The sequence below is a fragment of the Henckelia pumila genome, chromosome 4, assembly GCF_033568475.1.
Source record: "Henckelia pumila isolate YLH828 chromosome 4, ASM3356847v2, whole genome shotgun sequence".
Classification (NCBI taxonomy): domain Eukaryota; kingdom Viridiplantae; phylum Streptophyta; class Magnoliopsida; order Lamiales; family Gesneriaceae; genus Henckelia; species Henckelia pumila.
The window spans coordinates 12,063,941-12,078,517 of NC_133123.1; the positions used below are offsets into that span (position 1 = coordinate 12,063,941).

Genomic DNA, 14,577 nt, shown 5'->3' on the forward strand with positions numbered 1-14,577 from the left:
GAGAAAGTCCAGCTCCTCGATCACGTTTTGGCGCAACTTCGGACAGATTTCTGGACCTTGATCGTTGCTAACTCTTCGATGGCTACTGCAGGTGTTGGATTCGAAGCTTAGATAGATTCAACGGCTTCAAAGCTGGACAGAAACTTGATCTCAGAATGTTTCTCACTGTTTTTGAAAATGGCCAGAAGCTATTTTCAATACGATGCCGAGTTCTTTGAGATTTATGGGCAGCAACTTAATGCTTCAAATTGCTGCTGTGGTGCTTCGAACTTGGGAGGAAATCAGGCTATATAATACCTCTGATATATTGATCGAATTTGGCTTCAAAATCCTGCTCAAATTTCTCAACTTCAGCAGTCCCTTGCTCACTTGAAAATGGAAGAAAATGGTGATCGAAAATGGAAGATAATTGTGTGGGATTGTGGTGCTCGAAATGGTGTGTTTCCCATCAGCTTAATCCACAATTTATAGGCTTTAAGTAGCTACTGAAAAGCCTCCCATTAACAGCTATTTATCCTCCATAATATCCATTAATCTCTATTACCATGGCTGTTACAATTCTCCATCATTTCCCATTACTATGGCTATTACTAAGGCGGTTACATCCTCTCCCAAATCAGCTGATTGAGATGCTAAAATTTGAGTCTTCACATTTACAATCAACTTGCAAAACCTCACTCCAAGACTAGGAATTATACACAATTTTCTATCTTAGAACTCCTAGTTACAACACAATGACAGTCCTCGACTGATAAAATAAAAACGTATTACAACTCGTTTTCACTTGCACAATGTGATCCTTTGAATGATCAGAATAACAACTATAAATGTGTACTTCGAGTTTCTTGATCAGTTTAGCTTGTAAAACTTCGAGACTCTATTGATGTTCTTGAATGCGAAGAAGTGAGCGAGCAAAAAGAGATTCTCCAACTTATCAATATACCTATTTATAGGCTCGAATTCCAACGATAATAATTTTGAATTGCATCATAAATCATTTGAATTATTCCCGTTGCTTTGTTTGCTTTTGCCAACAGTCTCTGCAAAAAGTATAATCTGAAATCGTGGCGTTATGTTGCAGGTGTGTCAAGGTACAGAAGACTTTATCCACTTAGATGAATGATAGTAAACTGATGTAATATGTAGAATGTTTGGGCAATCAGTTTACTTCCCAATACATTGATCAGTACAACTGTTGTAATGAACTAAACTGATATTGCGATCGATTAGTTTACGATTCTTTTTTATCAGTTTAGTGTTTTTCTTTATGCTATCGGTTTAGCGTTTTGATCAGCTTAGTGTTTCTTCTTTTGTGATCAGTTTAGCGCTGCGATTTGAGCTATGAATATATCCGCTTAGTATTAGTTTGCAAACACCAAAATTTGAAGTTTCCAACAAATGGGTTAGGATTCGGGAAGGGTCGGGATTTCAAGGAATTTTGCCAGACCTAGATTTATTTATCGTCAAACATTTAATAAAAAATTATTTGCTTAATGTTTGATTGCATATCCAGTATTTTGACTAATACTCCCATAATAGAGAAAATTACATTTTTAGTCATATATATTTACAATTTTGTGAGTTTAGTCTTATATATTGTAAATTTTTTGTACTAGTCCTATACATTTCAATATCATGTTTTTTTTATTTTTACGATTTTACTCATTTTTAATTGAAAGTACTGATGTGGTACTGCATTATTCGCTGCCGCCATTATTGTCACTGGTCGTATTGGAAAAAGACTAAAATTTTAAACATTAATAAAAAATAACGGCGTATGACTGAAATTTGACAACATAAAAAATCGAATTTGATAAAAAAAAAAGAAAAAATAAAAAACATAAGAACAAAAATATAATTTTTCCCACACAAATGCTACAAGGAGAAGAGTGTAATGAAGAGGAAAGTCCGAATGCAAAGAATAGGTCTGGAATAAAGAAAATTACATTATTTATGTAATTAACAGTCTTAGTATACTAATTTCTAGTTTTTTTTTTCTTTTTTGCTTCATTTTCACCAAAATGTTAATATGGTGCATGTGTAGTGACTCGAATCCAGAATTAGTGATTAAGTGGTGACTAATCAAGTAATCATGTTTAGAGTGGGCAAAACATGATTAAAGAAATTTCAGATGGATCCAAGGATTCAAAAATGGATTCAGAACACTCGAAAATAGCCAGAGGGTCCCAAGAATTCGGGCAGATCGGAAGCTTCGAACCACAGTTCGGATGGTCCGAACTGCATGGAGTTCGGAACAACGTTGATCGGAAGCACAGATAAAATCGGAAGCTCCGATCGAGAGTTCGGACGTTCCGAACGTACCCATCCAGGTGTCCAAGTGTGAGGTCAGCATGATAACGTTATGGGGGAGATCGGACGTTTCGAAGTAGGGATCGGACGTTCCGATCTGCTGGCAGGGACATTTGTCGAAAATGCATGATACGTGGCAAATGGAGGGGATCAAAAGCTCCGATCGCAGGAATCGGACGTTCCGATCTCGACCTATAAATATGGGGTCGAGGGGTCTAATTTCTTGCTCATTCCAATTCTTTACCTTCTCCTTTTGAGGGTTTTTTTTAGGTTTTTTAGCCTTAGTCATCGAGGGTCAAGCGATAGAGAGGCGTTCCAGAGTCGTAGCGGAGCTGTGCCCAAGTTGTGGGAAGTCGCCATCAGCGGACTGACAACGGACGCATGTATAGATTTGGATCCCTATAGAGATTAAAGAGTATGTAATAGCTTAGTTAAGACTTTTAGAGTATTATATGTCATGATATGGTAATTATTGCTTATAGGCTTGGACTTGGAGTACCTGGACTGCTAGATTGCTAGGGTGCTTGATTTTTTGGATAGAGGTACGAACGTATTATCTGAAATACCAGGTTGAATATACATGTATTATGTTTGCAAGTTTTATGTGGCATTTGTATATGCATTGATATTATGTTGCACGCATGAATATGTTGAGATTTATGCCTTGATTTGCATAGTCGTAGTAGGGGTCGCTCAGCCCCGTTATTTTTAGTGGATGGATTCCATGGATTTGGATAAAGATATATCCACAGTTTTATGGTATGGGAGCCACCTGATGCAACGGCCCAGTGTACTACATACTATGGCGTCTTGACCGAACAGTTTTCTGGATAGGTTTTTTCAGTATCCCGTCATATTGCATGTGTCATGCTCCGCTCCCGGGGTCGGGTGACATCGGCGTTGCTTTCAAATAAAATTCAAAAACAACCTGCCTCTTAGTACATAATTTAATTAAAACCAGTCTATTTCATTAATAAATTTCATAATAAATATTCTGTACAACTAAAAATTCCCAAAACAACGAAATAAATTTGCGGAAGCGTCTTACAACTTAAATAACCAAAATATTAAATTGAAATAATCCCAAAACAAGGAATAACAAAAATCAAGGTCTTCTTATCACCATCTCCAAAACTGATTTTGCTCTTGGTTCTCTAACTCATCTTCGGTATCATCTGGGAGGGAAAAGTAAGGGGTGTGTGTTTTGGAAAATACTCAGCAAGTGGGGGCCGTTCGATCATACCAAAATATATACATATATATATATATTCATTTCAAAAACTTATAGCATAATTCAAAGCATAAATATTTCATATTATGTCTCAACATAGCATAGCATGAACATCATCATAACATAATTGACATTACATAACATAATTTTGGCCGGACACTAAAATTCCTCTCATTAATCGTGGCTAACTGATCAGTCCCCTATATGTAATCCCTCTAAGGGGTGAGGTCATGGAATAGTTATTATTATCTACCGCATCAGGGCCATAACATAACATGGTTCGAAATTTTTTTTTTCACTCTTAGTTTGAGTCATAAGAGTGTCAAAACATACTTTTAACAAAATTTCATCATGAATAATATCAAATAGCAATATTCCAACGATTAACATGAACGATCGAAATTTTAAAACATACATAATATTTTAGAACATAAGCCCACTTACAAAATATATTGGTACGTGTATCAACAACTAACAGACGAGACTTGAACTGAAAAATTGGAATGAAATTCTCGAAATTTTTTTCTTTATCTCTTGAACAAAAAGCTGATCCTTGGTCCAATTTTTAAGCAAATGTTTTTCTTATTTCTTTTATTCCAAAACCACGAAACCTTATGACACAACTTGAGAACTTTTTCTTCTCCTAATTCTATTCACAATTCTCGAATTGCTCTGACACAAGTTGGGACACTAAATTTCGAAAATAAAAAAGGAATAGTGGACAAAGGTTTGACTCTAATGGCTAGCTGCTTCTAAAAAATATGAAAAGGAAATAGAGAATGTTTGAGTGTGAATTTTCACAAGGTTTGCTCTTCTATTTATAGTCACCAAAATAACGTTTAAGATTGACTAAGATACCGATAATCAAAGTTTAATTTGAATGAAAATTATATCTCTCGAGATTTTACTTCATTTATATCTTGATTATTTATCTTATTTTTGTAAACTAAATATTTGATATTAAAACCTCCAAAATCCAATATTCTTGATATTAATTTATCTTGGTACAATCACATTCAAGATAATCAAAAAAATCAATATTTTAATATCTAGTAACCCTTAAAAAATCCGGGGTGTCACAACATGTGCATGCATGATATATGTATATTCGTACTAGCGTACTGAACTTTATGCTCACATCCAGTATTTTCTGTGTTGTCTGGACATCTCATTCGAAGGGACAGGTGCAGGTGCAGGAAGTTCACCCAGAGACTTGGAGTAGTCGGGGACCAGAGAGGAACAACAAGGTTAGCTGTTAGGTTGTATTAAGTTTTCCACAGTTATCTCTTATTATTGCAAATTACTTGCCTGATTAAACTTTAACTTCTGATTAATAGTGGATCTGGTCTGGTTGAGTTACTACAACATGTAAATAATAACGTGACATCAAAAATCAGTGACACGACATCGGTCATTGCTAAATATCAGGTAAAATTGGTGAAAATGGCTAATTTTTTTTTAAAAAATATACAAATTAGTGGATTAAGAATGGAATTCTTGAAAGACGAATCTAAAAAAATATGGACCAACACAGAGGAGATTCATGACGTATTGGAGATAATAATTAAATATCAATATCTCATAGGGGGGGGGGGGGGGGGGGGGGGGGGGGAAGGAAAAAATTGTTTGCTTTACATATGGAGATGAAATACTCGTTAATTCAATACCACGATCACTCAAATCGATCAATTTCAAATATATAATCAAGGCCAGCACAATGCTCCTATTCATCCTCCATTTGTTCTTTGAAATGACTACACCTACGTATAGTCACATAATTCAATGAGGTTGTGTTTGGAACATTAATGGATTTCAGATTCTATAGATTCGGATTATAGTTTTATTATTATAATGAAAAAATAAATTAAATCATAAGTCTATATTTTACAAATAAGAATAAATTTCAAATGACAAAATTATTGGATAAACCTCATGAAACCATCCTAATTAACAGGAAATACAATGAAAATGCAAAGGGTGAATTGAAGTTTATTGTATTACTTATTTAAACAAAAAAAAAAATTACATTTGAATATAATTTGAAATTCATCGATCCAAACACAATTTTATTTTTCTTTCCATCCCTTATATATCTTTTACCTGGGAAATTCGAGCGAAATTCAGAAAACAGGAAATCTAAATTCATTGTGAAAGCCGAATGCATTTCTTGTTGTTGTACGCATTTTTTGAGGGATTAGTCTATGTTATACCAGGAGACATACACGACCCCTTTTTTCTTCAATTCGTATGAACATCACGTTAAAAATTCACAAAAATTATTGATGTGATCTACGTTTTTTTTTTCCAATAAGATATTCACGCGAACATTTAGTTTTTTTTTCGTGATGTTCGCGCGAACATATAAAAAAAACACTTAAGGAGAGAGTATTTCTCCCGGTGTAGCATAGAATCTCCATTTTTGAGATACTATTCAAATTTTTTGCTAACCAATCATGTCAGGCGCAGGGTCCAGTAGTATTTTATGGGTTTGTATAATTTGACTTGGCATGTCGTATGCCTGTTTAAATTGTTCGCAACTGTGTCCGGGCCATGTTTGTATAAGAAATATCATGTCCAATCTGGCTTCAATTTTTATTTTTGTCTACTGTACACTTAGCTAGCTTGTAATTAATATACGATCGATATGTAAACTCAAGTATGAAAATGTGGCACGTTCTCGTCTCGTCTCTACTGAAATCCCAAGACAGTGCGAGTTGTCTCAAGGCACGCGTCAGTGATATATATACAATCATCCATAGCATGTCATCGTTTTTCTAATGTCACACATAATTTTCTAGTGTCACGTTATGTTTTGGTTAGGGATGACAATTTTTTCAAACCTGATGGAGAATTCGATATATCCAACCCGAATGGAGGAGAGTATGAGAGACTTTTTGGACCCGATTAAATAAATGAGTATTCGGGTATGGAAATTGTCGGGTTTGGGGGTAGAGACGGATGTAGTAACATCTTACTCATATCCGACTCGAATACCTAATTATATGCATATATATATATATATTTATGTATTTATTTATATTAAAAATATTAATTATAAGTTACTTTTGTTTATTGATGGTAAGTTAGGTGAAACGAAGAAAATTTTAATATAAAGCTAATATTTTTTTTTATAGGATAATGATATTGGAATAAATAGTTTATAATAATTTGTTATTTAGTTTGTTATTTGTTTATATTAATTTTTTCATATTGTTTCTTAAGAAATTAGTAGATAAACATGGTTTTATTGAAATAATTCAAAAATTTTAAAATATATAATTGTAGGTGGTAATATGATATTTGGGTAAGATATGAATATCCGATCTTTCGACGGGTGTGAGGATGGATATGCAATTTAGATACCCGATAGTAAGAGGATGTGTATATATGGGGTAATACAATAAATGGAGATGGGAACAGAGGCATAAAATTCTAGCGAACCCGAAGAATTTTCATCCCTAATTTTGGTAAAGTAGAATTAAATTTGTAAGAATGTGAAAATTAGTGAACTAAGACATCAAACTACCCTATAACATGACCAAAACTTAAAAAAAAAAAACAAACATAAATTACATGATAAAAATTATAATTTTCCCCCGCAAACTATCACTACAAATAATACCCTCTCATAGAAAGGTTTTTCTTTTTGTTTTTGTTTTTACTTTTAAAAATGGTTTTCGACCATTCAACACTTTTACCACCAGTTACAAGATCGCTCCTCTTGTTGGGGCTCTTATGTTGGTGATACAAGTTGAAAAAACCCTTCTATTGATCGTTGCACATACAGTTTGAGTAGCTTATATGACTTGAAAATAACAACAATTTTGAATCGCTTCTATAATTGTGCATTTATCAGCAGTTTCAAAGCACTTTAAAAGTTATAAGGTGTAAGAACGATTATAAACCGCCCCTACACGCGACTGATATATAAGAGAGATTTGGTAACATCAGGGACGGAGCTAGGATTTTTAAGTGAGGGGGGCGAATTTAGTATTATGTAATTATTTATTCTTAAAAAATTTAAAAATATATATATACATAATAATATAAAAATAATAATTTTGACTCATATCATTGAAAAAGTTTATTAAAAGTTTGAAAATAATAATTTGAATTTCTTATAAAGAAATTTAAAATAAAAATTAAATATGTGTTTCATATTAAATTATGTAAAAGTTAAAAACAACTATTTCAAAGTTTTTCAATAATTAAAATACTAAAATTAAAATTTTAATAACTGTAAAGAAAATATTTAACATGCAGATTAAAAATTAAAACAATATGTAATTTTTTTATTTACATGTATATTATATTTAGATAAATTATTATACTCAATTTTTTTTATATATAATTTCAAACTAAGTAATGATTAAATTTATTATGAAATTTTGAACAAAATATGTATAAGTGTAATATCAATGAATAAATGTTAAACACATAAATCTTATTGAAATAGTTAAATTAATCTAATTAATATATCTATGACATACTAACATTTATATTATTTTTCAGTTTTTTAGAATATTGATTATAATTTTAGTAGTTTGATACATTCAAAAATTGATGATTGTACAAGAAATCAGATTAAAAAATATAAATACTTATTTAAAGGTAACTGTTTTTTATTTGTTAAACCATTGAATACATTTGTTTCAAAATCTTTGCAATTAAATGTGATTCATATTATTTGAATTTTTGTATTAGAGTTTATTCTTACGAAATTAATGAAAAATATACATTGATCTCACAAATATAAAAAGAGTTTTTAAATTTAATTTAATTAATTATATATATGATATATATAATATATACAAAAAAAATTTGGAAAATTTGAGGGGGGGCGACGTTAGGAGCGCTTTAAAAATATTGTTGGAGCTAGCCATATATAATAATGATGGCAGACCTCTTCAGAAACCATTGATCTCAGAACGAACGGTCTTAGACCGTTCTCTCACACTATATAGATTTAAGAGTGATTTTCAAACGTTAATGTTGATAATAGTAATTTTGGAGCGGTTTCAAATCGCTCCTACGTACATGACATCAATATAGGAGAACTTTCAAAACATTGTTAGGGATAGAAATATAAGAACCGTGTAAAAACACTTTAGAAACCGATCTTAAAAGATATTGGATTCACAAACCGTTTTAACCGGTCATCAAGGATTTGGTTAGCTCCCAAAAGATAGACCATATATACATTTATGATCAATTTATGTTTTCATAATTGGAACCTATAGCTAGCTCTAGTTTGATATATCACGAGTCATATATATAATATCTTGATCAGATCTAATAATATCAAAGAACAACGAAACATATAAATTAATGTACGGAAAGCAAATGTAGAAAATGAGTTAGAATACTAGAAATAAATGACCGAGGGAACCTTTTTACCAAACTTATCATATATCTCACATATCAATGGAACACTTTTCAACAAGGTACGTATAAAAAGAAAAAAAATGACACCACATGCAACTTCACCTGCACATATTTATTTTGTCCAACACCCCAAATGCAATAACTCTAGTCTTGCCAAATTTACTTGGGCTACATTTTGGAGTACAATCACATGCTGCATACAATAATGCTGAACATGCATATCACTAACTTAGCAATTTGTATGATTACTTACTATCAACCCCTGTATGTACACATATATATAGTTCTACGTACTAGCTATTGTATAATGTATATATATTCTTTTACCGCTTGAAAAAAAAAAACAACGAAGATATATATACTGTCAATCGTAATATTATCCCCGTCTCTGAAGTTTTTTATGAAACTCTAAATAAATTATATATATATAAGCTTCAAACAAAACTTACCACTTACCATTTTAAAATAGCAATCATCTCACATCGCCAATGACGTGTAGTCTGGCATCCATGTCTCAAATATGGGACGAGGTCTCGAATTCGAGACTCAATTGTAACAATCTCCTCCCCAATTCAAAAAAACAAAAAAAAAAAAAAAAAAAAAAACTTACCACAAAGAGGTGCAAATAGGAAAACAGTAAAGAGTTAAGAAAAGGAATTAATGGCATTAAAAAGTGGCACATTAACGTGATTATATATACATATATATATATATATGTGTATATATATATATTTGATTTGAATAATAATTTTGTGATGGATAAAAATAGTGGGGTTTGAAGGGTGGGAAGGGGTAGTAGTGTACTGAATGATGTATGGTGGGGCATTGCTAGGCTGTGGTGGTGGTCAAAACCTTCTATATAAAGAAAGTTTTTGATGGCTAAGTGGGAATTTTTATTGCCCTTTTTTCTATTTTACACCAACCCTTCTTTATCACCTGAGCTTTCACCCTTCTTCGAGAGATGCCCTTATGGTACCACTCGTTGATTTTTTATTTTTTTTTTCAATTTAAAAAATTTTAATTTTAATTTGATGGCATGGGGACCAATTTTACATGGGTTTGATCAGTTGTGAGTATGTATGATATCCTTAATTGACCAAAGGTGCATGGAGTTATAAACAACTTAAACCAAGAAAACTAAGATAAAAAAATTTCCTCCCAAAAATATTCAAAAAAATAAAATAAATTCCTCCTAAAGTAATCTGAATCTGCATGAAAGTGATATGAAAATTTAATGAATGTGAGTATATTTAAGGTTAGTTTTAAATTTTATATTATAGATTACATGTTATTTACTACGACGTAACGTACGTGCGTGCTTGTTGTTCCTATAGATAGCATGTCGTTTTTTTTTTCGTGCCCCATGTTTTCTTTTCGTTTTGCAAAGTTAAATAAGCGGTATCATATAGTATGTAGGTTGAACTATATCATATAGTATAACTCCTTTTGCTTAAATTCAATGAAGAATATAGCTACAATAATATTATATAATATAAATTAAATCTGTCATAATGGTTAAAGCAAAGCCGAAAGCATTTCTTGGAACTGATGGCCTTTTTAGCAATGAGCATGTACAATTTGGCGACTTCCGTACAAAAAAGACTGGTCCAAATTTACTGTTCCAATGCATCAGATTTTAATTGTAAGCGTACTCTGTTGAAATGCGACTTTCGACAATTCTTGTTAGTGCTAAAAGAGAAGGGCCCCCCTCTATACTTCACATCTTTGAGTTACTTTAATTTGTGTTTCTTCAGTAAAGGCAATGCCCATGCGCAAGACATTATTGTCCTAATCATCACTTTTAGTCTCTTATCTAATGTTTTTCGAGAGAAAATCGTTTTTGGCCTTCTGTGTTGGTTTTTTTTTTTGCGATTTTTGTCATTTATGTTATCAAATTTCGGTTTTGATAAATGTATATATGAATATATTACAATTTTTGTTTTTTTAAGTCAAATTGAATTCTATAATGTCACTTCAACACTCTCAATTGAAAAAAAAAAACAAAAATACCGAAAATTAAAGACATGGAATTATATAAGACTAAATTTTGATAACATAGAAGTCATTTTAGTTTCGTACAATGAGCCATGGAATAAAAAATGTTAATTTTTTCTTGTTTCTAAACCAAAATAAACCTTGTTCTTTGTGCAGTTTCATACACTAATCAGTCCCACTCCCATATACAGGCATAACCAACAAATATAATGAGTCATACCCCATTATAAAACTGGATAATCATAATGGGTTGGCCGCGCCATCCAATAATCCAATTTGTATTGAGTTCTTAGTGTGCCCAAAGTCCAAGCGATAATTCCCAATTGTATCGAGTTAAGCCCAAGCAAATAATAAAATATAATATAGTTCCGAACCCAAACCAAAAACATTTCCAAAACACTACCTATATATGCTCGCGAATTAACCCAAGAAGAAGCTTGTTTGGGCTTCGAAACATTTGTTTCAAATCCAAACAAACTTATGGATTGTTTGCAAAAAAATATGTTTTTATAGAAATGATTAAAATTTATAGATCATAAAAAAAATAAGAAAAATCAAAAGTTGGTAGTGTTAGGAAACAAATGTGAAAATTTAAAAATCAAAGTTGGCTAATGTTTGATAAATAAGTGATTAAAGTGATTTTAACATTAACTTTTTTATTAGAATCACTTATAGAGAATCATAATCACTATCACTACAAAAAAACAAGTTGTTTACCTACGGTTTTTTCAAAACCGTGGTGATTTTTACCACGGTTTTTATAAAACCGTGGTTAATTACCCACGGTTTTTAAATTTAGCCACGGTTTTTAAAAATAGTGGTTATTCAACCACGGTTTTATAAAAACCGTGTGGAAATTTACCACAGTTTTTTTAAACCGTGGATTAAAAAACCGTGGCTAATTAACCACGGTTTTTTTAAACCGTAGGTAACTAACCACGGTTTTTAATGAACCGTGGTTATTTAACCACGGTTTTTAAACAACCGTGGTTATTTTAGCCACGGTTTTTATAAAACCGTGGTTAATTACCAACGGTTTTAAATAACCGTGGCTAATTTAGCCATGCTATTGTAGAAGGGTTGCTCAATTAACCACGGTTTTTTTTAAAACCGTGGTTATTTGAGATATTTTATATTCCCCGGCTCCACTACAATTCTCCCATCCCGTGTTCAGCTATCTTTAATTCTACCTCCCTCTTCCAAAATCTTCTCTCAAACTTGTTAACCTTTGACCGGCAATTTCTTCTTCGTCGGATTTCGTAATTTACATCGGAGAAGAGTTCTGAAACCGTGTTTGTTTTAAGCATTGTACTAGTACAAGCCGTTTAAATTTTAATTTTGTAAGGTGGAACCCATTATAATCTCGCGGCAGCAGCGCGTTGTCCATCGAATATTTATGCATTAAGCTTATTGCAAATTACTGAACCCTGTAAGTAAGTATAAAGTTGGATCTTGTTGTTCATTTAATTATTGATATATTTGATTTTTCCCATTTTGGTGATTTCTTTGTTTCTAACTTATCCTTTGTGTATATGGATTGTAATGCTATATTAAATTATATCTATCTGAAATATGTCATATATAAATATTCTAAATGATAATTGCTTTAACCGTGTATATATTGCTACCAATTATGAAAATATTTTTCTATACATATTTATATAGAGCATATATATGCAAAATATTAAATATAAATAATCCTTTAAGTATTTAAATTCTTCTTTATTTTTTTTGTAGCAGAACATGGATAACACTGACAGACGGTAGATGTATCGTAGATTTGATAACGGATATGTTAATGATGATTATATTAATGGTGTAGAAGATTTCATAGTCTTTGCTCTTACACATGCTGAATGTTTATCATCGGGTAAAATACGGTGTTCTTGTAACGACAAAAAGTGCCAGAACAAGGTGTTCTTAGATCCGGTCACAGTGAAAGTTCACTTAGGCCGAAATGGTTTTGTACCGAACTATCACAATTGGCATCTACACGGAGAAGTTTATATTCGTCCAAATTTTTCAAATACAAATCAAGATGTTCCATCTTCTTCGAGGGCTCCTAACCGGAGTACGGGGACTGAGCACATACATTTGACTAACAGTTTTAATATTTACGATGAAGCAAATTTCTTCAATACTCCCAATGATCTAGGTTTTGAAATACCATTACATTATCATGGAGAAGGTTCGCAATATGTAGACCCCAATAGCGCGCATGTAGAAATACCGAACACCTACATCAAAGGTCTATATGACCTCATAAAATCATCGGAGAAAGCAATCTGGGAAGGAAATCCGCACGGCCACTCTTTGTTGTCTGTACTTGCAAGGTTATTAAAGATGAAGCAAGATCACAATATGTCCGAACGAAACTTCGACGACATGTGCAAACTAATGTCAGAGTTATGTCCTGCGAAAAACCACATGCCTTCCAGTTTCAATTCGACGAAGAAATTTATCAAAGATCTAGGTCTTCCCGTCGAGAAAATCGATTCATGTAAAAATAATTGCATGATTTACTGGGGTACAGATTCCGATTTAACTGAATGTAAGATATGTGAACATCCTCGTTACAAACCTGATCGTCGGCGGGGAAACCATAATCGTAGTAAACAAACTCCGTACAAGAGGATGTACTATTTTCCTATCACTCCTCGTCTCCAACGGTTATATGCATCTACCGCGACTGCTTCACATATGCGATGGCATCACGACCACTATTTCTATGGGGACACAATGACACACCCATCAGATTCTCCGGCATGGCATCATTTTGATGAAAACCACCCGGGGTTTGCGGATGAAATCCGGAATGTCAGGTTAGGAATTTCAACAGATGGGTTCCAACCATTTGGTCAAACCGGACAACAATACTCAATGTGGCCTGTCATTGTCACCCCATATAATCTGCCACCCTGGATGTGTATGAAAGACGAGGTAATGTTTCTTTCTGTCATCGCACCTGGACCGAGTAACCCAAAGGATAAGCTTGATGTTTTCTTGCAACCATTGATCGCCGAGCTTCAAAAACTTTGGTACGATGGTGCTGCCACATACGACATACACTCGCAGTCTAACTTTTCTATGAGAGCAGCTTTGATGTGGACCGTAAGTGATTTTCCAGTGTACGCGATGCTTTCAGGATGGAGCACAGCTGGGAAACAAGCATGTCCTCACTGCATGTCTGATTCGGAAGCATTTACATTGGTTCACAGTGGAAAGACTTCATGGTTCGACAACCACAGGAAGTTTTTGCCTTCTGATCACCCACTACGGCGCAAGAAAAACATGTTCATACGTGGAAGAAGTGTTCACCATCCAGCTCCTGCCATTAGGACAGGTACCGAATTGATTAACGAGTTAGATAATTATGGTTTTCTACTGTCCTACGATGTCGACGCAGAGAATGTTGGTGAACGGGGCGATCAGATCAATCAGAATTGATACCCGGTGCAGCGAAAGTTTAAAATTTTATATGGAACGATTCCATAATGGGTATCAAAACTTTTACGATTAAATTGTGTGTGTAAAAATTAAATAACAATTATAAATTTTTACCTCCAATCTCGAATCGAGATTATGGACACCAACAGATTGCTCTGCTCTTGTTGTATCTCCCTGGAACTGATGGACGAACTGTTCTTCAATCAGGT

General features: G+C 33.0%; 1 protein-coding gene across 1 annotated transcript; it reads left to right on the top strand.

Annotated features, from left to right (window-relative positions):
• Positions 1–12,688: 12,688 nt before the first annotated feature.
• On the top strand, positions 12,689–14,368 carry LOC140860489 (uncharacterized). Its single transcript, XM_073263500.1, has one exon. The coding sequence runs from the start codon at positions 12,689–12,691 to the stop codon at positions 14,366–14,368; it is 1,680 nt and encodes a 559-aa protein (XP_073119601.1).
• Positions 14,369–14,577: the final 209 nt, after the last annotated feature.

Excerpts from the sequence above, each read along its gene's own strand:
- LOC140860489 (XM_073263500.1), top strand. The coding sequence starts at position 12,689 with ATGTATCGTAGATTTGATAACGGATATGTTAATGATGATTATATTAAT.